Raw genomic sequence first — 23,209 nt, forward strand, 5'->3', positions numbered from 1 at the left:
CAATTCTCTTCGTCTAGCGGTTTTTTCGTCTTGTGAAGCAACCCCATTAGTGGCTAAGCGGCTTAGCGCTATTAGCGGTTTAGCGGCTATTAAAGGCTTAGCGGCTGAGCTGCTAAAAGGCTATTAGCGGCTTAGCGGCTTAGAAAAGGGGGGGGGAGCGGGAAAAAAATGGCAAGACTCGCAAGACATTTTCGTCTTGCGAAGCAAGCCCATAGGGAAATTCGTCTTGCGAAGCACCTCCAAAACGGAAAACCCTTTCGTCTAGCGGGTTTTCCGTCTTGCGAGGCATTCGTCTTGCGGGGCATCACTGTAGTGTTGTTTGTTGTAAAATCTGCTATGATTTAAAACTCAGTAACACATGCACACACATATATAAGCTTTAGCCTACAAAAACTGATACCATAATAAAAAACAGTCATTCACATCCCACAGACTCTTTCCTGTTGTTTTTCATGGCGACTAAGACACACTCACGCCCAACTGCAACAAAAGTTATTGTCCCTGTAAAATATGTTGAAGGTTTTATTTCTGTTTAATATTATGGAGGCTCATAGCTTATCTGGCCTTTTTTTTCTTAACAGCTTTACAATCTGTTGGGCCCGACTGAGGCCTTGCAGTTCATGGTCCAATGAAAAGGTGAAGCCAGCCTAAGCCACCCTGTTTAAGGCAGGGTATAAATTCTTAGCAAACAAACACACAAACAAAATTACTGGCAGATAGGAACAAAGCCCCAAAGAATCATGGCAAATGTGGTACAACACAGAGATATGGGGCGGTCCTGTGCTGCAGCAGCTACTACTGTAACTGAATCTATCAGGTGAGCCTTTCAATATGCCTGGCACTGTCTGCTGGGGGAATTACGGGGGGGACGGGGACCTTGAGCCCAACAGCGCCCCTGAAAAAGTTTACACCTATGTCATAAACTGATTAGCTTAACACAAGTGCATTGCTGCATCAGGCTAAGGATCCATCTAGTTCAGCATCCTGTTTTCTAACCACAGCCAGTGAGATGCTTTCATGCCCTGCTTGGGGGCTTCTTGAAAGCACCAACCTCCTGCCATTCTTGTGATTCCCAGCAACAGGAATTCAGATAGAAATTCCATGATCAGGAACTTTGAGCCATAATGCGTTATAGCCACTGATTTGTCATCTGTGAATTTACACGATACAGCTTTAAACCCAGCGGATATTACAAGTTACTTATGTGCCAGCTTCCCATACACAAGGGACGCTTGTGGGACAAGAAAGGACAGCCTCGCCCCCCAACCCCCCCCCCCACAAAGATACCCTACACTCCCAAGTTTGGGTTCCAGTGCTCAACCAGGAGCAGTGGAAAATTCCTCTAAAGCAGCTTTCTTCCATAAGACATGGTGGAGTGGGCTAAACCTAAACACCGACAATGCCATTTGAACTCTGCCAAAATTGTGAAGCGCCAGAAGAACATCAAGGAAGAGCTACCAGTCTGGAGCCATACACTGCAAGGTTTAGGTTTGCCACCTCAAAAGATCCTTTGCACAGCCAGACATCTGCTATACAAATAAGATGCTTTGGTTAGGAGAGAAAGAGGAAAGCAGGCATGAAACAACGAGGGGGGAAACACTTGTGTGAAGCCAGCCATCCAGCCAGCAGATCCTCCCTCGGCGTTGACAGGAGAAAGCGGAAACCACAAAAACCAGCTCTTTCAGTTACTTCGAACCATTACGACGATAGTTCTGCAACCAAAGTCTCATGTAGTGAACTTCCAAAAGACGGGCTTGCAGCACTGAGTCCGGATCGTAAGGGCTGTTGGAGCGCAGGTCCAAGTGATGAGCACCTTCTGGGATCACTATGGCAACTAGAGTGTCCGTGATATTCCGTGTTACTCCGCCCCCAGACCAGGGGTCAAGCCCACCATTGCTGGAAGGGAAGGGGAGGGGGAGAAATGAACATCTATCTGCATGTTAGGAACATCCCAATTAACAAAAGGTTTGCATCCCATCCCAGCAATCTCTGCAGGTCAATGGAAAGGCTCGTTTTGTGTTATCACCCTGGAAACTGGATCAGGGTGTCAACTGTAAAGCAACTGTCAGGGGTCCCGAAGGTCACGTGTGTGTGTCTCTCCCCATCACACCAACATGCCCCTGATTATATTGTATATTTGCACCAATTCTACTTGCAAGCCATTGTGGAAAGTAATCTTGGCTGAAAAGTGGGCCATGAATGTAAGATTCCAGCAAAAATTCAAGCTGACACCTGCTGTTTACTTCTGTGCATGCATGTCTAAGACACCCGTTCCCACAAAAGTCATCCCTACTTTTAACAAGCTATGCGGATTGAGTGCAAGGCTGACCACATAAATCTCTTACTCATGCAATTCCAATATGCAATTACGTTATCATCCCCACCACTGGCTTGGCATCAGGTTTGCATCATTTGCTGACTATTCAAGTACTACTACCTTGCATAAAATGGAAAATGTAGACGAGAGAAGCTGTCTGTTATTAGAGTAGCTTCTGTTGGCAGACAGAGAGTCACAATACAGTCACGGGTGGAATTCTATGCGGCTCCAGAACAGCACCAAACGCCATCAGCTAGTGACAAAGCTGACATTCCAGCCATGCCCACCACTTATGATTGACAGACACACCAACACCTCACCTGAAGATGATGTTGCTGTGAGCACTGATGTTCTTCCCCCCATAGAGAGTGGGGATCCAGTCAGGACGAGGTCTCACGCCCCAGGTTTTGAAGCATTCATCTGAGTAGGTTTTCAAGTCCCAATTTTCGGGCTCAAACATGTCATTGATGCCATCTGAACACATGGGCATTACCATTTCAGTGCAAGCCTAGAGCAGAAGGGTGAAGAGGAAAACAATGAAATTAATTTAGAGAAGTAGACCGCCTTTTTTTAGGGGGGGGGAAATGAACCAACTTATGATCCTCTGTAAAGCAACAGGCAGGTACATCAAGATTGCTGTATAAATAAGGCAGCCAGTCCACTTCTAAAACAATCGAGTTCTCTACTTCAATTTTTTACAGTACAAGTTCACCATAACATGAGGACAATACAAAAGTGTGACTATTCAGCTTTAATTGCTTCATTGTTCTAAACTCCTGAGGCTCAGTGTATATCCGGAATGGGCACTCTTCTTGAAATTGCATTTGAACCCCCCCCCCACCGCCGCCGCCCCTGGTCAGTATTTTAAACTTTTTTCTTCCAAGTTGCCCAACTTCACTGTTGTCTTCCCTTGACATATTTCACAAGGCTACAGGAGGTCCAGTTCAACTAGTTTGACATCAACATCTAGACATTCTGTTGCAACTTGGCGGCTTTTCACCAACCCTCAGGTGTATATAACTAAAGCAACTTCCATAATGTGTCCCTGTTTTACCCCTGCCTCCTCCAGCAGTTTGGACGGCACACTCTTCGGAGCAGGGACCTACCTGGCCTTCTGTCCTCTGTTAAACACCAGGCAGACTGATAGCATCACATCATGGAGGAAGAACCCTTTCCCACCCAAGAGCTGCATTTCTCCATGGAGAATCTTCTGGGAGCTGCATGCCAGAGATGGGTGGGGGTCAAAGCAAAAATGTGCTTAGTCCCCCCCCCCCATACCTGCCACCTGCCCCTGAAGTTTCCCCCTTTATCCTAATTGCCATGCTTGGGTAGGGAAGGCCACAGGCTAGGACCAAAGGCTGTGCTAGTTTCCCAACCATGTTCTGTATAAATAATTGGCACTGTAAATATACCCACCACCCAAAAAGCTACCAGATTACAAATTGTTTTTCACTAGCCTGCTTGGCTGGCAGAGGAGGGGTGGAAAACACTGCCCCTTCCATTTCTATGCTAGATGTAGAGGAAAGATGGATTGCACCTTCTCTCCATCAATTCTGCCCCTCACAGTTGCGTTTAGGAGTGGGCACAAATGGCAAACCTTTATTCAGAACAGAGTTCTCATCAATGTTCAGTTCAAGGGATATTTTGCCTACTAGACCAGTCTCCTTCAGGAATACTGGGGAGTATGTTTGTTGAACCCTCCAACACCTCAATTGTCTTAATTTGGGGCAATGCCTCAAAAAGCATTCTCTATCTCTGTTATATTCCTCCCCATTTGAGGTATCCCAGTAACTATTGCTACTCTGAGGATCAGAATAGAGACTCCATGGTTCTTCAAATCTAATGGGCTTTTTAAAAGGACTCAATCAAAGGTTTACTTTCACATTTCTGTAATCCCATAATCATGTTGATATTTCTTAATTCTAATAGCTTTTAAATCCTTTAAGAAAACATCCAAAATGTTTTGCATTTTCTCTAACCACTGTGCTTTATCTTGTGATATACTATCAAATTCCAGCTTGGTTTCACAATACTGAGTAGTTTTTATCTGTCTTCCGTTTCCACATTTGAACGTTCAGTTAGGAAGAACATTAAATCCGTAGAATGTATGTTCAGAATAGATGCCCATTTGTATAGAAGCACAATGGCTAATTGAACTCTCAAATGTGAAAATGGAGATGATAGCTAAGGATACTCCGGACAGTGAAACCGAGCTGGAATTTAATTGCATATGACAAGATAAAGCAGAATGGTTAGCGGAAATACAAAAAGAATTGATGTTTACTTAAAAGATATTACAATTTAGACAGTTAAATATGATGAATTAGATCACAGAAATGAGTAGATATACCTTTTCCAATGACTCAGGATTAAATGGAACATATTGTAAAAGGACTTAAACGTAGATGGATCTATAACCGGGTCTTTATTGTGTTTCATACCAGGTTAGACCAGTTGCGCCTGTAACCTTATCTGTCCTATTACCTGCGACCTCCTGATCCTATATTTTTTTAATTGTAGCTGTCGGAGATCAAACATAGGACATTCTGCATTCACATATTGGTCACAAGAGCCCCACTTTGTGCCACAGTTTCACAGAGCAAATGATGCTGCATACATACCTGATAATACCAGCCCTGAATCCCAAGGCTTTTTGTGGCAGTCTGAGTTAAATTAAGGCATGAAGCACGTCCCGTGTAGTTATAGTAGACGTCTACTGCCTGTAAGATGTTTTGCAGCAGCAATTTGTCTGGCAGTTTGGGATTCCTCAAGTATTTACAAACTGCCTATAGAAAGACAGAAAAGGGGAAGGTTTTTTTTTAAAAGAGAGAGTGCAAAGAAATCAGCAACAGACTAAACCTGCAGACAGGAGATGCTGCGTTTTCTGAAGACTCAGTTTGTCCACTCTGGTTAGTGACAGCAGATAAGCAACCTCTAAACTACAGATCAGCAAATTAACTTTGAATCTTGGCATGGCCAAAACATTTGTTATTCTACCAATAAACAAAATCATTACCACAAATCTGCAGCGAGAGGGTTTCCTTCATTATACTTTAATAAAAATAGGGGCGATGGACCTACGGTCCTCAAAATGTTGCTGGACTTCATTTCCCATTATCCCTTGGCCAGGGCTGACGGGAGTTAAAAGTCCAGCAACATCTGGAGAGTCACAGGTTAGCCACCTTTGCTTCAAAGAACTTTGAGAGTTTAAGCTTACTAACCCCAAATGATTTTCACAGAGGGAAATCATCTACGGTTGAAGGCAGTACGTTACTGAATACAGGTTTCCTGGGGATTCTAAATGGGAAGAGAACTGTTATGCTCAGATCCTGCTTCCCATAGGCGTGTGGCTGGCCACTGTGAGGGCAGGATGCTAGAGCAGATCAAGCAGCCTCTTATGATCTTAGGTGCAGTTCCTGCTGAGCTGTTTGGTCGCTCCAAGAAGATTCATTCTAGTTTAAGATGGCTTCTTTGCAGCATAACTGTGGATGCTACTGCAAATAGGCTGAGGATAAGGTAACAATCTGTTTTACATTACTTTGAGACACTGATGATCTGGTGCCTTAGTAAGGTGCAAGGGGAGGAGGTGGAGAGTTCCAACAGCTTCGGTATTCAGTTCTTGGCAGGAGCTGGTTCACTGAGCAAAGGGTGAAGGGGTGGGGGGAGTTAATCACTTATTAAGACGACTTCTAGCCTTTTCCAGCCTACTGAGCAGCTTCTCGGCTGGAAGACCAAGGATTCCTGAAAACTCCTTTACTAGCACAGATGTGCCATACGGAAGTTAAAGAGCGGCTTTAAGAGGCGGCCACCTTTTATGAAGGGCAGCGGGGAAAGGGGGTAGGTTTGGGGAAAAGAGGGAAAGCCTGCACTTCCCCCAGAGGACCATGGGCCCCATTACAGAGGAGGATTAAGCAGATACATTCAACTGTTCGAACGGATTCTTTCCCCTAAGCTCTCAATACACCTCTAAGTCTCACTCAGGATAATCACATTAGTTTTGTCACTGAAGTCCCCCCCCCCCTTTGAAAAGAAAGGAAGGGAGGAAACTGGAACAGCTTATGCCACCCAGAGAGGCTGCATACATTTTTCTCTTTTAAAAAAATGTTTCGCAACAAAAGAGAAGGAAATCTCTTGGTTTTAGGTGTTGGGGAACTGAAGTGCCTTGTCAAAAGGCACTCAAAGAAAGCCGCCTCCTCCCTAAATGGCTTCTAGCCATAAAAAACCCTCTAAAGCAAGCAGTAACAAACAAAACAATTTTGGTTTCAAAGTTTTACCAAACCTGGATTTCCACGTATCTTCACTCATCTCTCCCTCCCCCCCAATAAAAGGCCATTAAACTGTCCCAAAGTCCTAGACTGGGCTTGAAGAATCTCCGGGATGTGACCAACGCAGCATCTCCCCAACAATCTGTGTCCTCCCTGGACTTTTAGGTACCTGAAGAGTCACCTCTGCCCATAAAAACGTGTTCATGCAGTCGGATCTTTAGGGCAGGTTAATGTGTCACTGCTCCATAGGAGGTAGACTTGGCAGGTACAAAGGGCAGGGCCTTCTCGGTAGTGGTACCTGAACTATGACTGCAGGGCCTTCCAGAAGCCTTTTGCCTCTATGTGCCATATTCTAGTATTCTAGCATAGGAAACACAGCTCACTTAAGAATACACATCCCCTACAATAAAGCTACTGCTTTCAACTACTAGCTTGTAGCTCACTCCTTTTGCTCTTCTGTGGTGTGTGTGTGTGTGTGTGTGTTTGGGCAGGGGTGTTCCCCTCTCCCTGCTTAGGTTACATCACATCTTGGCTCTAGAAATTCTGCTAACCCCCTTATTTAAAAAGTATTCATCTCCTCTATCTTCAGGCATCAATTAAAAGCAATTGCTTAGAAACAACTCACAATGCTGAAAGCCACAATTTATGTCTGATGCCTAATGTGCTGGCTGCTTTTGTACATTGATGTTTTTAACTGAAATTATTTGCTACCTTGGGAGTACCACTGTGGAGCCAAGAGGCAGAATAAAAATCCATTTAGTGTTCAGTTATTACTGAACTACAACCTCATCAATAAAGGAAAATCATCTGGAGGTTGTGCAATCAACCAAATTATGCTTAGAATTCTCTTACTATGGAATGCTTGGGCATCTTGTGTCACTGCTATTTATTCATGTTTGACCTCCTAGAGTCTTTAAAAAGTGTTGGCTAAAAGCGGGGATGGGGAGCAAATGAAAAGATGCCTTTGTTCAGTTACCTTAATAGGCCAGGCAGGGAGAGGTTGCAAGAAGTCAGCCTTATATGGGTAGTCAACCATTGCCAAATTAACCCAAGTCTCACTTAGCCATCCTTTGAAAGCAGCAGCATCTGTCACAGTTTTCAGTGGGCTACACAGGCGAAATGTACCTGAAAGCCAATGCAAGCCTTCCTCTAGAAAGGAGAAAATACAGAGATTCAGTTAACACATATTAAGCTGCCTTATGCCAAGTCAAACCATTGCTCCCTCTAGTCCAGTTGTTTCTCCTCTCTGGGCAGTGGCTCTTCTTGGGGTCTTTTCCAAGTTCTCCTATCCAGGAGTCTTTTTTTTAAAAAACTGGAGATGTTGGCAACTGAACTTCTATACTGAGTGGGAAAACCTTTCCTCACTGCCAACTTCCTGGGGGCTGGACTAATATTGGTGGGTGAGGCCATAGACAAAAAGTGGGCAGGGGAACAAATGCAACGCTTTTTCCAGGAGGTTACATTCAAGCCATACAAAAGTCACACAACACAACCCTCTTCAGGGAAGGAAGAGGCATTACCCGGGTTCAAGGGCACATTTCACCCAGGCAGAAAACCTGAAGGAGGGCATCGAGTACGGTTAGTGAGGTGAGCTCCGAGTGCTAGATAGAGCAGCCTCTGAACACCTAGATATGGCTCCTCCCCACTGTCAGTACAAAGAGTGCAGAAAGGAGGCTCTTAACATTTCGGGAGAGCCCTGAGTGAGATCCTATAGGCACTTCCAACAGGGATTACACAAGCAAAAAGTATGTGTGTGAAATATATTTGGGCAGCATCATGAGCATCTACTGGATACTACCTGTGCCCCAATAGGCTATGGATGACAACTCCCACCAACCCCAGCATTTGTGCTTCTTAAAGCCAAGCTGGGAAGAAAGTACCTGGTCATTATAATGTGTGAGGTATGTGTGAAGGAAGGGAATAAAGGAAAGTGCAATCTCTGGAGAGTGAATGAAGTGGTAGCCTGGATGTTGTTTATTAAATCTGTATACCACCCGACACCCATAGGTCTCAGGGTGGTTCCCATCCTAAAGTTGCAATATAAAAAAAGCATGAAATACATAAAACAGTGGTACCTCGGGTTACATATGCTTCAGGTTATAAACACCGCTAACCCAGAAATAGTACCTCGGGTTAAGAACTTTGCTTCAGGATGAGAACAGAAATTGTGCTCCGGCAGTGCGGCAGCAGCAGCAGGAGGCCCCATTAGCTAAAGTGGTGCTTCAGGTTAAGAACAGTTTCAGGTTAAGAACGGACCTCCAGAACGAATTAAGCACTTAACCTGAGGCACCACTGTACCAATTTCTCCAAACTAATAAAAAACACACTTAATGCTGAAAACCCCTTAAATACATTAATCTTACAACAAGGAGGCTGGTCCACGCCCTCATTCCACCACCAAAGCGCTGCCTCCAAAGGGATGACCCCCTTTGGTGTTGGCCCCACCCCCAAGGCAGGCAGGCTTTATAGAACTGCTAGGAGCACATCACAGCAGAGATCGAAGGCCTAGAGAAGGCTCTAGATGAGTCTCTTCATGAGCTGCCTACCTGTGGAAGCAAGACGGTCAATGGCTGCCCAGGAGTTCCTGATGCTTTCTGAGCAACAGTTCCCACTCTTTTTGAAATCTTCGGTTACGATACGATAGAAGCTGCCACAGGGAACCAGGTTATCGAACTGCCAGATGGGGGCTGAAGCCGCAAGAGCTCTGTGAGCCAAGGGGGAAAAAGAGGAGATTAATGAATAAGGAGATCTAACTGAGCACTTGTGGTAACAAGAGCTTTTGCCATGGATCCAAACCCTAGCAGTGAGTCAACTGAATCATCCCCCAAAGCCATTCAGTCTTGGCTTGTTTTTCGTAAGCTTTCCCCCTTCAGTTAATAGCCTTCCTCACAGAGCTGTTGCTTGGTTGTTCTTCAACATGGGGGTTGCAACCCATGACTTGCTTGTGCCAATCTTAAAAGGGAGGACTTGACAGTGGCAACAGCACTGTTTTTAAAAAAGGAGAAAGGGTAGTGAAGAAAGGTCACGAGACAAAATTAAAATGTGTCTTAAGCTGCAGGATGGTGTGGTGAATTTCCAGGCGGGAAAAAGGCTGGAGCTTTTGTTAATTCAGTTCTGCCCTGCCTTCTCAAAAGCAGCCAAGGTGACTTAGGAATAAGCGATGAGGAGTCCAGCGGCAAAGCATATGCGCGCGTTGCCCAGGGCGGGTGTGCTCTCGAGGGGGGCGGGGCATGGAGGGTGCCCTCCCACGCGCCACAGTTCAGGGTAGGAGAGGGGCAAGGAAGCTGCTGCTCACTCTCCTCCTGCTCTCCGCAGCCGGGTCAGACATGACCCAGCAATGGGGCTGCTGCAGCCGGGTGCACCTCGCCACAGCTGGGGAGGGCTGCTCTCTGCCGTCAGGTCAGAAGAGCAGCTGCCGCCGGGTGTGAGGTGTGCCACCCACTCGCCTGCCATTTTGTCATGACACCCGGAGAGGACCACACCCACCGCGCCCCCCTGCCTACGCCTCTGGAGCAGTAAAAAAATATTTGCACAGAGAAGCATTATAGAAATTATTGCACATGTAGGCACTGCTCGACTTACAAGCAAACCTATGCAGGTCTGCCCAGAAACAAGCCCCACTGGGTTCAACGTGGATTAACTTCCAGGTTAAGTATGTGTTATGTTTGTATGTTAGTGATAGCTGGTTCTCTGAAATATGCAGAATTTCCTATCAGGCAAGATCATTTTTTGATACTCTTTTGGTACCGCACTCACCCAATTACTATATGAGGATATTTCATTCGAAACCAGGCAGCAAGCATCCCTCCGTAAGATCCCCCTATGGCAATGACAGGAGTGTCCTGGGTCCCAGGGATAGTATGCTTCAGGTGTTGAATGAGCACTGCAAAATCAGCCAGAGCTTGTTCTGAAGACAGGTAATTCAGATGCTTGGCATCCTGAAACAAGATTGCATGACAATTGCATTTAACAACAGAAAACTCTTAGTCATTGCTACCCCAATGCAGGAGGTGAAAATGCTATTCATTTCTCACATGGCTCAATGGAGAGAGCACCTGAAACAATGATGTGGGAGTTCAGCAAAAAGGTACAGAAGAATCCACACAAGGCAGCAGAATTGACCACTCACTGCACAGCAGCTCACATGGTTTCTACTGCAAAGGAACAGGACTGTGTCTGGGATGTTCCCAACCACTTTGGGTAGCACAAGCTCTACCTATATGAACATGTGATACAACTGCACCCTGAAATTGTGTGTTGTGGGAGGGATTATGCCATAGGAATTATGCCATTGTGGGAGGGATTATGCCATAGAAATTGTGTGTTGTGGGAGGGATTATGCCATAGTAAAGCTATGACAGTGGGTGAAACCCTGTCTACTTTTACCAAAGGAACCCTTGCAAATGTCACACGGCAAGACTGTCACCTCCAATGTAGCAGGACTATGAGGGAAGACACTGAGTTTTAGCTGTATTTAACTGACTACCCTTGCTGAAACAACTTATCCCTATACTTCAAATTACCATTTTGCAATTGCTCCAGAGCTTTCTATTATTTACATATAAATTGCTTATTGGTTTTTTCTATTACCACACCCGTATCTCCCATTCTAGTTGTCCTCTAAAATTCTAAATTCTCTGTTGAACCAATGACTAGCCTGAATGCAATGGGCTACTTACACTGAATGATTTGTTTCCAAAGGGCAGAGACTCTCCATAGTATCGGTGTTCAGCAAATACCAATATGGCATCAAGCTCTTCCGCTATGTTCCACATAAGACCCTGGAAGGAAGTAAAGAGAAAAACCCAGCAGAATAAATGTTGTCTATTTACAAACTGCCAACCACTAAACCATTTAAACATAATTTTAAGTTATAGAACATCCTATGCATACATAATTACTATAAATCAAAAGAGTTGTAAGGTTGTATATTCTGAAATTTATCATTCCAATTCATCTACTATATATTTTGTAAAGTTGTTTGTTCACTATGCATTTGGAAATCTCTTAAGATATGATACCCAAATTTTGCATAATGGTTCCTGAGATCAAGGACCAAGCTTTTGCCTATGTCTGGATACACTCAGATGCCCTTTTGAATCAACATGAAAACTGAGCCTTTGAAAACTGTCCTGAATTTAAGCACAGGGGGGTTTTGGGGGGGAGGGGGGCATGTTCTCAGAATTCATGAGCAATACCAGGTACTAGGTTGTTAGTCTCAAAGTTCATATTACTGATTACTCTTCTGTAATATGTTAATTTAGGGAGCAAAGCAAACTCAATATCAGTCACGACAAGCAAGTTGAGATCCAGAAGATTTCTGGCTCAGTTAGTTAATGCCCAGCACACCAAGGCTATGCCGGTAAAAGTACCACATCCCAGCTTGGCTGGAAATATACCAGGCTAACTCCCTTGCCCCAGATCAGCCAGGGTAAGCTCTGCCTGAGCTGAGACCAGTGGATATTATGCTGGCATAAACCCTGGGGGGGGGGAGGACATTCCAGGGGGGTGAGCAGGACTGGGCAGGGTGTCTTGCATTGGATCCTAACTCCATTCAGATCAATCACATGACCTGGCAACCAGGGTGAGCATAAGCTGGCAAAAAGGGCGATATAAGCAAAATTTACGCTGGCATATTTCAAGCAACTTTTGTCAGCTTCCTATAATTAGGATTGTTCTGTTAGACATATTCTGTTCTACCATTCTGAAACTGATGGAGCAGTATTTTTTCCAGTTTTTTGCTTTATACATTTTTGCAGCAGCAAGATTTGTCACCACTTCCAAGTCATCTATAACAAAGTTATTTAAATAATGCAAATGTGATATTTTTGGCTCCTGGGATTATCCAGTCATTTAATAATAATAATAATAATAATAATAATATCTTTATTGTCATTGCCCCCTCTCAGGGACAAAGATCATTTCCATTATTATACTGCAATCCTGAAATATATGTAGGAAATCAGAATGCCAACCGTCTTCTAAGAGCTGTACAGATAATAAATGACAAGAGAGTTCCTACCTAGAATCCTAGACTCTCCCTTACCGTATTATTGGCAAACCAAATGATATCTCCTTCATTGCCAGTATAGAAGAGCATCGACCCGATATTTCTCTTCCAGTGCTGGTCTGCAATGAGGTAGCGTTGCTTGAATGTTCCATCTTCGGAAAAACCAAAGTGGTCGATCTGCAGCAACAGACAGAAGGGAGCTCATGATATGGAAAGCAGGTAAAACTCATCAATAAGGAATTTCCTAATTTTAGACCATTCTATCTGCAACTCTCCGAGTAATGAGATTCACAAGCTATTTATTTATTACATTTCATACCGCACCTTTCCCCCACAAGGAGCTCAAGGTGGCATACATAGCTCTCCTTCTCATTTTATCCTGAAAATAACCCTGTGAGGTAGTAGAAGGAGGAGGAGGAGGAGGAGGAGGAGGAGGAGGAGGAGGAGTTGGATTTGATATCCCGCCTTTCACGCCCCTTCAGGAGTCTCAAAGCGGCTAACATTCTCCTTTCCCTTCCTCCCCTACAACAAACACTCTGTGAGGTGAGTGGGGCTGAGAGACTTCAAAGAAGTATGACTGGCCCAAGGTCACCCAGCAGCTGCATGTGGAGGAGCAGAGATGCGAACCCGGTTCCCCAGATTACAAGACTACCGCTCTTAACCACTACACCACACTGGCTCCAGTAGGTTAGGCAGAGTGTGACTGGCCCTAGGTTACCCAGTGAACTTCATGGCTGAGTGGGGATTTGAATCCTGGTCTCCCTGGTCTTAGTCTGACACCGTAACCACTACACCAACTGGCTCATGTGCTATTCAGACATGCAGAACCTATCACAGTAGAAACAGACTCAAGGAAACAAACTCAGCAAAGAAGATTGGGATGGGAGAAAGACAGTAGATGGAGCTGTTGCATAAACTAAAACCTTCTTCCAGTCAAAGCAAAAGATGCGATCTGAAGCTTTGTGCAGGAGTCCATATATGTTTCAAGAAAGGCTACAAACAGTAACAGTGCTGAAGAAGTGGCTCACCTTTGAGGATCCTACTGTTTTTAGTTCTAGGCTATGTTCACATAAGCAAAACTAAACCGTACTAGATACTCAGAGAAGTTTTTCAGTACAGTAAGCCGGCCCCTTAACGCGGCGGTTACACCTAAAGCCAAAATCCTGTATAGTTAAAACACATTGGGTTCAATGACAGGTGGGGTTGCCAAAGTCTTTTTTTGTGGTTGCCCACCCCCTTTCCACCTATTTATTTATTTATTTATTTATTTATTTATTTGCCAGGCGTGTAAAGCTGAATACACACAAGTTAATTGTGCGTAAGTTGTGGGCTTACTGTACAGAATAGCAGTGGTGCTGCAATGGCAGGACTTCTGAGGCAGGAGTCCAGAGCCCTGCTCAACGAAAGGTTTTAAACTGAATGAAGCAATGCAAATTGTTTTCTTGGTAAGCAAAGAACAAACCTAGGTTGCAGAATGTGGTTACGCTTGGAGTGAGACCACAAGCCTAGGTTCAGATTCAACATAAAGCCAAGCCATGGCTTAGTTCCCAGTAGCATGGCAGCAGTAGCACAAGAGAGAAGCAGAGTGGCCACAATTTTCTCCCTGTCAACAAACACGTTCATTGTGTGAATGGAATCTATTTGCAGTATAGAATCATAGAATTGTAGGGCTGGAAGGGACCCCCAAGGGTCATCTAGTCCAACCCCTGCAATGCAGTAATCTCAGCTAAAGCATCCATGATAGATGGCCATAAAACCTCTGCTTAAAAACCTCCAAGGAAGGAGAGTCCTTGACAAGATGGTATCTGCAGGCTGTCTTCCCCTGCAGATTGTGGTGATGGGTTGGATATGCTGGAGATAAGACAGTCTTTAAGGAATCCCTACACTCCATTTTGTTCATCTATTAAATTTCATTCCTTTGGTGGCTATATTATCCCTCTGCGGAGCAAAGCTAATGTTGGAACTTTCATCCCTTGCTTTTTTTAAAAAGCCAGAGCAAAATAGGATATTACTCTCACACACTGCAATTTAGGTGCTGGTGCTGGATCCAAGCGTAAAGGAATATCACTCTATAGATCAAATGTAACTAGTACAGTTTTCTGATCATGGGGAAAGGCTTTAAGAATTCACACTAGTCCCAAGCAAGACACGGTAGAGGGCAACAGGGCACATCCTGTCTATATTATTGTCTCCTTGTAAAAAGAATCACGGAAGTCACAGGATATCCTCCTGCAGCTTACAAGCCCATGTCAACAAGCCAAACCTTCTTAAATCTCAGTTTTAAATGAAGTATTACTTTTAAAAATATGTAATCAAAGTTTTTTAACATCAAGAAGGGCAGGAGTAGGTACATGGCAAGGCTAAATATAGCATTCCTATACAAATTAATTCAGAAGTCTCACTATGTTCAATAGGACTACTCTCTAGGAAGTGCGTTTAGGGTTGATCCAGCATTTTTACACTGCTGAATCAAATGTCTGTCAGCTCGTCTTAATTCTCAAAGCACTGATCAAACCCTAGCCCCCAGGAACCTAGAGGGGGTCAGGGTACCCACAAACCCATTACAATAGCTTGTTGGGAAAAGACATGTGTGAGCGAGAGTTACAGGGCAAGTCAGTCAAGACACACTATTACAAAGGTACAAAGGTCCTTATACACAAGACTCGTCAAATGTGGATCTACCAAGAAAGCTTGTTCATTGCCTTTCACTCATTGGTCCTAAAGTAAGTTACCTACATAAAATGCAATACATATAGATGAATCTTTACCTGTTAATGGCCTACAGTATTAGTGCAAGATGAAAGGGGAGGTTACATTTCAGAGCCTGGAGGCAACCAGATCATCATCGTCATTATAGCAGGGTATTAACTAGGTAGACCTTTGCAAGGTTGCTTTATTTGTGTCCGTTCTGCATCACAGCAACAAAATTGGATCAAGTGACACATAGTTCCAGGGCACCCTAAAGGCAAATAATGTGGCACAAGCTCTCACAGGTACTAGCGAAACAAAGAAACAAACCTTATTCTGAAAGCTATTTGTTAGTTCTTCAAAGTGTCTCAAAACAGCTGCTTCCATTTGCTACACTAAGATGGTCGCAACTCCTTTGCTAGAATTAGATCAGTGGAGTTTTACCACATGCCAGTTTTTAAAAGCTAAGGAGGAGAAAGTTAAATTGTGAAAACACGTACAAAAAAGGAAGCCAGCCTGGAAGCAGCTTCACAAAGCATCTTTAGTTCCTGGCCCAGATACTGAAGAAAGATCAACACCTTTGTCACTGTAGTCACATTAAAGTAAAAGCAGGAAGTTTCAAAAAGCAGAAGTGGGGGGCAAGAAGGAAGGATGGAAGAGACAGAATATGACTAACTGAAGGGAAGACTTATTCCATTCTGGTGGTTGTTCCACATGTAGTTTTTATTCAGAATCTTATTTTGTACAGGCATTCCCCTCACCCCAGGAGAACTTCTGCTTTATCAGTGATGTACTGAAGGTGAAGCTGAGGCTCCAATACTTTGGCCACCTCATGAGAAGACTCCCTGGAAAAGACCCTGATGTTGGGAAAGATGGAGGGCACAAGGAGAAGGGGACGACAGAGGACGAGATGGTTGGACAGTGTTCTCAAAGCTACCAACATGAGTTTGACCAAACTGTGGGAGGCAGTGGAAGACAGGAGTGCCTGGCGTGCTCTGGTCCATGGGGTCATGAAGAGTCGGACACGACTAAACGACTACAACAACTGAGCATCATGAGGAACATGAAACGCATGCAGAGGATTTTCCAAGCTACCACTCCAAATCTTAGCTCACACACCCAGGTGAGGACAATGGTTTACTCAAAGAACTGCAGAAGCTCCCCAGCCCAGGCATGCAATGAAGAGGGTGCTCAACACATGGGCCAGGCTTGCTTCCTTTCACTGAAGAAATGGAAAAGATCAATGTTCAGGTATCCACATAAACTACAAACACATACAACCACCCTTCTCTATTATGTAAGAACCACCTACAGACAGAAAAGTCCCTACCTCCCCTAACTAAGACAAGGAACAACTTACCACCCCTCCCTGGCAGTGCAGTAGAGGAGGAACTTGGAATCAATCCACCCTTGTTGCAGTGACTAAGGAGTGCAGAATAACCACGTGGCAGAACCAACCTTCATAGTTAAGCTGACAAAGAAAGGAGTCAGCAAGAGGCTTCAAAGCACCATGTGAAAAGAATATTGTGGGGAATGAAACTAGTGTTTCAAAAGATTTAATTGTTTTATTCAAGGTATGCATGTATTATGCCATGCCCCTCAGCAGTTGTTTCATGACTGGTACCCACAGCAATCTACCAAAATGCCAAGTGTGCCCACTGGCCATAAAAAAAAGTTGCCAAGCACTGATGCAAAGTCAATCACCATGTTTTATTGCAATACATGGAGATGCTTCATGCTGGCACCACATTTTCTCAGCTGAGAGATGCCATTTCAACTGCATCTCTGACATCCTGTGTGGCAGTATGAAGATATGGCAACAATCCATCATTTGAAAGATGGAAGCAAGCCTTGAGACTGTGCCCTCCATCCTCCCAAAGGGATTATCTATTCCAATCCTGGCCTAAACCATATTTGTCATATTTGCCATATTTGCTGGTTTGCCAACCCATCAATTTCAGATTTATAAGGGAGCTGAGATTTATGTCTGTATACATCTCATGTGAAGTCACAGCTACTGGGGGAAGAGGGGGAATCTGGTCCAAAGGATAGGTAACATGGGATGAGGAATATAAATTCTTCAGGACCCTTCCCATTTTGTAAACCATGATTTGTCAAACCTCTGCCTCAATCAGACAGGATCAGCCCCTTGAGGACCAGATGACCCTCAGGGTCCCTTCCAACTCGACAATTCTATGATTCAATCTTTCAATAAATCCTTGTCTAAAACTAATACATTCATATTTCCTCCTCCCTTTTCACCTTTGGTAAGCCTCTTCACCTTTGGAAATTTTGCTCTACTTCTGCTTTTCCAAAAATAATCTTCAGTCTATGTTTTTTTTAAAAGGAGATATTGCATCATGGTGTTTATATTGGATTCAAAATGCAAATTGACTCTTGCTTCCCTCTGCATCTTCCCAATCATAACTTCCCTTTAATACACACTGCAAGCTTAACGTTCGCTTGAAACTTATTCCCAGAATATATATAACCTTAAAACTGACCATAAAATGTGAGCACTTTTATATAGATAGCTGAGTAATTAGATTTTGTGGCTTGATTTATTTTCATCAGCAAGCATGTGCTCCAGACACTCAACACAGGAATTGAAAGTATCAGGTAGCAAGGGATGGGAAAACTTCTGCCCCAAATCCTGGACAGCTACCGCCACTCAGAGTATGTTATTAGCTCATTTCAGGGTGTGAATCTGTGTGCATGACTAAAGTGATCATGCCAGAAGCTGTGGAACAGAAGCAGACTTTGGTCATTATAAGCCTGTGGCTCATGGTTTAAGCAGGCTTGGATGCTATAAGCCAGGCTTCCTCAACCTCAGCCCTCCAGATGTTTTTGGCCTACAACTCCCATGATCCCTAGGCTAGCAGGACCAGTGGTCAGGGATGATGGGAATTGTAGTCTCAAAACATCTGGCGGGCCAAGGTTGAGGAAGCCTGCTATAAGCTTTAAGGGCAGAAAATCCCATGTCTACCTTGACCCCTTCGTGGAACATGAGGAACAGAAGGCTTCAGTTGAACTGAGATCATGTGCCAGGTGAAGAAGATGCAAGACTCATTAGCAGCTGAGTGACCTTCATCAAACTCTTTGTGCCCTGATAAGGCTTGAGAATATGTCACTTCCCAAAAATAATTAAGTAAAACTAAAACACCTTTCTTTTTCTTTTACAGGAGTCTGCCACTGATGTCACTTACCTACATAATTTAATTTTAGTGAGATAAGGTGATATGAGAGAAAAGAGTGAATTAGAAGACAGGAAAATTACTTTTGCTAGTTTTATGGTATAATTTTGCTGCTTTATCAGTTCCAATGCTTTGATGAAGTCATGCAGAGCTCTTGGCACACAATCCACTGATAAAGATACCCAGATGGCAGTGGGAAGAGGGAAGTCCAATAGGAACTTCTACAAAGTCCTTTGACCCTACAGGACAATAAAGACTTCTATTGTCAAATAAATCCCCCAGTGATTTGTTCACAATACATGACTATTTTTAAACAACTCTTACAATATACCAACTCTTTCCATCCTAAAATTTTGATTAACCAAGGATGTTTTTCAATGAGAGTTTGATACTGGTTTCCGTTTGCTTGGGATCACTTGTATTTTAATTACAAATGCAGCCATCCCTGCACCTGCCTGATTTTTTTTTTTACTAAAGTGGAACCTCGGTTGTCGAACGCAATCCATTGCTGAAGACCGTTTGACTTCCAAAACGTCTGACGATTGCTGATTGACATTTTAAAAAATAAATAAATGGAGAAACGTGCCTAGGAAGCCGTTCGGCTTTCGAGGCATGTTCAGATATGGAAGCATTCACTTCTGGATTGTCAGTGTTCAGGTTCCAAATTGTTCGGCTTCCGAAGTGTTCCAACAACCGAGGTTCCACTGTATATAATTCAGTATTTCATGAAGCACATCACTTAATACTCCCAAGGTCAATTATTGCATAGTATTACAGCACTGGCATTAAGATCTTGACTTTAAAGGCTATTATAACCTAAACATGGGTGGTGCTGTGGGTTAAACCACAGAGCCTAGGACTTGCCGATCAGAAGGTCGGCGGTTCAAATCCCTGCGATGGGGTGAGCTCCCGTTGCTTGGTCCCTGCTCCTGCCAACCTAGCAGTTCAAAAGCACCTCAAAGTGCAAGTAGATAAATAGGTACCGCTCCAGCGGGAAGGTAAACGGCGTTTCCGTGCGCTGCTCTGGTTCGCCAGAAGCGGCTTAGTCATGCTGGCCACATGACCCAGAAGCTGTACGCTGGCTCCCTCGGCCAATAAAGCGAGATGAGTGCTGCAACGACTGCCGTAAACATGATCAAGCCTGCCTAAGTCTATAGAGGCACTCGTTTCATCCAAAGTGGGAGCCTCCTGCCAACCCTAACACGATCATCATTTTACATAGAAAAATACAGAGGTGCATTCAAAGATAAACAATAGGCCAGGAGCTTGCTAATAAATACATGCTGTTGTTCTGAACAAGAAGTCCAAGTAGATGTTCCACAGAGGAACACAATGTACACTTCCATATCATGTTCTACAAACCACAAGCTTTCACTTTATTCAGGTTACAGCTTCTTTACACAGCCGTGTCAAAAGATGCGACCTCACATCATTAATTTCTTAAGAAACAATATGTTTGCCTTCCTCTCCTCAAAATAGGTGTCTGAACTCCTACACCGCTTCCTGTGACAGCCTGGTACACACAACCAGCATTCAAAGATCCCTTTGTTCTAGGCGCATTTCACTAATGTGAGCTGTTTTTGAGCTCAGAAACTGCTCGCACTAATGAAATTCCCTGTCGCAAAATGTGCCTAGGACAATGGGAGTTTCAAACACCGGCTAAATTTTGCTTTTGTGCAGTTTGATTTCAACATTTGACAATGTACATTCAAAAAGTTTACTATCCTTTAATGTTGTTTTTAGTTCTGCCACCCAAAGAAGCTATTATCTAGTAGGATATATCTACAAGGGCAGCTCTTCCTAGAGTCAGATTCATAGGGCAGTTCCAACCAAACTGAAAATGGGTGTCTTCGGGAGTTCCATCCTTGGGTGTGGTGGAAAGCCACTACTAGTCACACCTTTCCATTCTAATGAGTTTTAGGGCTCCACAACATTTAAGCAACCCTGATACTCCATTGTTAAGAAGGTATTGCTTAGTCAATGTGATATGACAGCCTGCTCTTGGAATGTCAGGTGCTAAATAAGGATAGGATAATAAGGATAGATAATCCTATATTATATAAACCAGACAGAAACAATCCTAATTCGGTATATGGATATGAAAGCTGACTGAAATAATTCCAGTAAGGAGTTCAGCTCATGTTGAATTAGGGTCAAAGTAGACATGATTAGGGCTGAAATAGACATATGCATCCCTGTATTGGCACCAATGGGTGGCAGGATTTCCTCCCCATTCCAGCTTCAGAGGGGGGCTTCCCTCGGAACTACAGTAGAGGAAAGAACAGCAAAGCTCCCCCTCCATTGCTACTCTTACCCTGTTAATTATCCTAAAATGCTACTTGCTGTTTTGACCCTTTACTTACTAAAATACCACTGCATAAGAGTGGAATGAGCCCAGGTAGAGCTAGGAGGGCACACCTTCCTCTGTAGAGGATGAAAGTTAAGATACAGTGATGAGGGAGGATCTTGTAGTTTCTTTATCTGTTCCTTCTTTCTTTCTTTTCTTTCTTTTCTATTTTTCCTGTAGATTAGTTTGTTTCTTTTATTGTATTGTGAAAACTTCAATAAACTTTTTTTCCAAAAAAATAAAAATAAAAATAAAATACCACTAGTTAACTTGCTGTCTTTGTCCATGGAGTTTTCTTGGCAGGGATACTGGAGTGGCTTGCCAGTTCCTCCTCCAGGTGGATCACGTTTGGTCAAAACTCTCCACTATGACCTGTTTATCTTGAGTGCCCTGCTCGGCATAGTTCATAGCTTCTCTGAGTTCTTCAAGCCCCTTCGCCACGGCAAGGCAGTGATCCATGAAGGGGGCAGTGATCCATGAAGACAACAGGCATATAAAAGTTATGACGCTGGAAGATGAGCCCCTCAGGTCGGAAGGCGTCCAACATGCTACTGGGGAAGAGCGGAGGGCAAGTACAAGTAGATCCAGAGCTGATGAAGCGGCTGGGCCAAAGCCGAAAGGACGCTCAGTTGCGGATATGCCTGGAAGCGAAAGGAAAGTCCAATGCTGTAAAGAAAAATATTGCATAGGAACCTGGAATGTAAGAACCATGAACCTGGGTAAGTTGGAGGTGGTCAAAAATGAGGTGGCAAGAATAAATATTGACATCCTGGGCATCAGTGAACTAAAATGGATGGGAATGGGTGAATTCAGTTCGGATGACCATCATATCTACTACTGTGGGCAAGAAACTCGTAAAAGAAATGGAGTGGCCCTCATAGTCAACAAAAGAGTGGCGAAAGCTGTACTGGGATGCAATCTCAAAAATGATAGAATGATCTCGATACGAATCCAAGGCAGACCTTTTAACATCACAGTAATCCAAGTTTATGCACCAACTACTGGTGCTGAAGAAACTGAAATAGACCAATTCTATGAAGACTTACAACACCTTATAGAAGTGACACCAAAGAAGGATGTTCTTCTCATTATAGGGGATTGGAATGCTAAAGTAGGGAGTCAAGAGATAAAAGGAACAACTGGCAAGTTTGGCCTTGGAGATCAAAACGAAGCAGGGCAAAGGCTAATAGAGTTCTGTCAAGAGAACAAGCTGGTCATCACAAACACGCTTTTCCAACAACACAAGAGACGACTCTACACATGGACATCACCAGATGGGCAGCATCGAAATCAGATTGATTATATTCTCTGCAGCCAAAGATGGAGAAGCTCTATACAGTTAGCAAAAACAAGACCTGGAGCTGACTGTGGCTCAGATCATCAGCTTCTTATAGCAAAATTCAAGCTTAAACTGAAGTAAGTAGGAAAAACCACTGGGCCGGTAAGATACAATCTAAGTCAAATCCCTTATGAATACACAGTGGAAGTGAGGAACAGGTTTAAGGATTTAGATTTGGTGGACAGAGTGCCTGAAGAACTATGGATGGAGGCTCGTAACATTATACAGGAGGCAGCAACGAAAACCATCCCAATGAAAAGGAAATGCAAGAAAGCAAAGTGGCTGTCCAATGAGGCCTTACAAATAGCGGGGGAAAGAAGGCAAGCAAAATGCGAGGGAGATAGTGATAGATACAGGAAATTGAATGCAGATTTCCAAAGAATAGCAAGGAGAGACAAGAAGACCTTCTTAAACGAGCAATGCAAAGAAATAGAGGAAAGCAATAGAATGGGAAGAACCAGAGATCTGTTCAAGAAAATTGGAGATATGAAAGGAACATTTCGTACAAAGATTTCCATAATAAAGGACAAAAGTGGAAAGGACCTAACAGAAGCAGAAGACATCAAGAAGAGGTGGCAAGAATACACAGAGGAATTATACCAGAAAGAAATGGATGTCTCGTATACCCCAGGTAGTGTAGTTGCTGACCTTGAGCCAGACATCCTGGAGAGTGAAGTCAAATGGGCCTTAGAAAGCACTGCAAATAACAAGGCCAGTGGAAGTGATGGTATTCCAGCTGAACTATTTAAAATTTTAAAAGATGATGCTGTTAAGGTGCTACACTCAATATGCCAGCAAGTTTGGAAAACTCAGCAGTGGCCAGAAGATTGGAGAAGATCAGTCTACATCCCAGTCCCAAAGAAGGGCAGTGCAAAAGAGTGCTCCAACTACCGCACAATTGCACTCATTTCACACGCTAGCAAGGTTATGCTTAAAATTCTACAAGGAAGGCTCAAGCAGTATGTGGACCGAGAACTCCCAGAAGTGCAAGCTGGATTTAGAAGAGGCAGAGGAACCAGAGACCAAATTGCAAACATGCGCTGGATTAT

General features: G+C 43.7%; 1 protein-coding gene across 1 annotated transcript in view; it reads right to left on the minus strand.

Annotated features, from left to right (window-relative positions):
• Positions 1–504: 504 nt before the first annotated feature.
• The window catches only part of PRCP (prolylcarboxypeptidase), a 31,600-nt gene continuing 8,895 nt past the window's right edge, over positions 505–23,209 (minus strand). The window contains exons 2-9 of the mRNA XM_053385468.1: positions 12,629–12,769; positions 11,262–11,363; positions 10,339–10,520; positions 9,129–9,286; positions 7,559–7,731; positions 4,939–5,103; positions 2,638–2,825; positions 505–1,896 (exon numbers count right to left, since the gene is read on the minus strand). Of these exons, the coding sequence (XP_053241443.1) occupies positions 1,686–1,896; positions 2,638–2,825; positions 4,939–5,103; positions 7,559–7,731; positions 9,129–9,286; positions 10,339–10,520; positions 11,262–11,363; positions 12,629–12,769 (1,320 nt within the window). The 3' untranslated portion in view covers positions 505–1,685. The remainder of the gene's footprint in view (positions 1,897–2,637; positions 2,826–4,938; positions 5,104–7,558; positions 7,732–9,128; positions 9,287–10,338; positions 10,521–11,261; positions 11,364–12,628; positions 12,770–23,209) is intronic.

The sequence above is a fragment of the Podarcis raffonei genome, chromosome 4 (genome assembly GCF_027172205.1).
Source record: "Podarcis raffonei isolate rPodRaf1 chromosome 4, rPodRaf1.pri, whole genome shotgun sequence".
Lineage (NCBI taxonomy): Eukaryota > Metazoa > Chordata > Lepidosauria > Squamata > Lacertidae > Podarcis > Podarcis raffonei.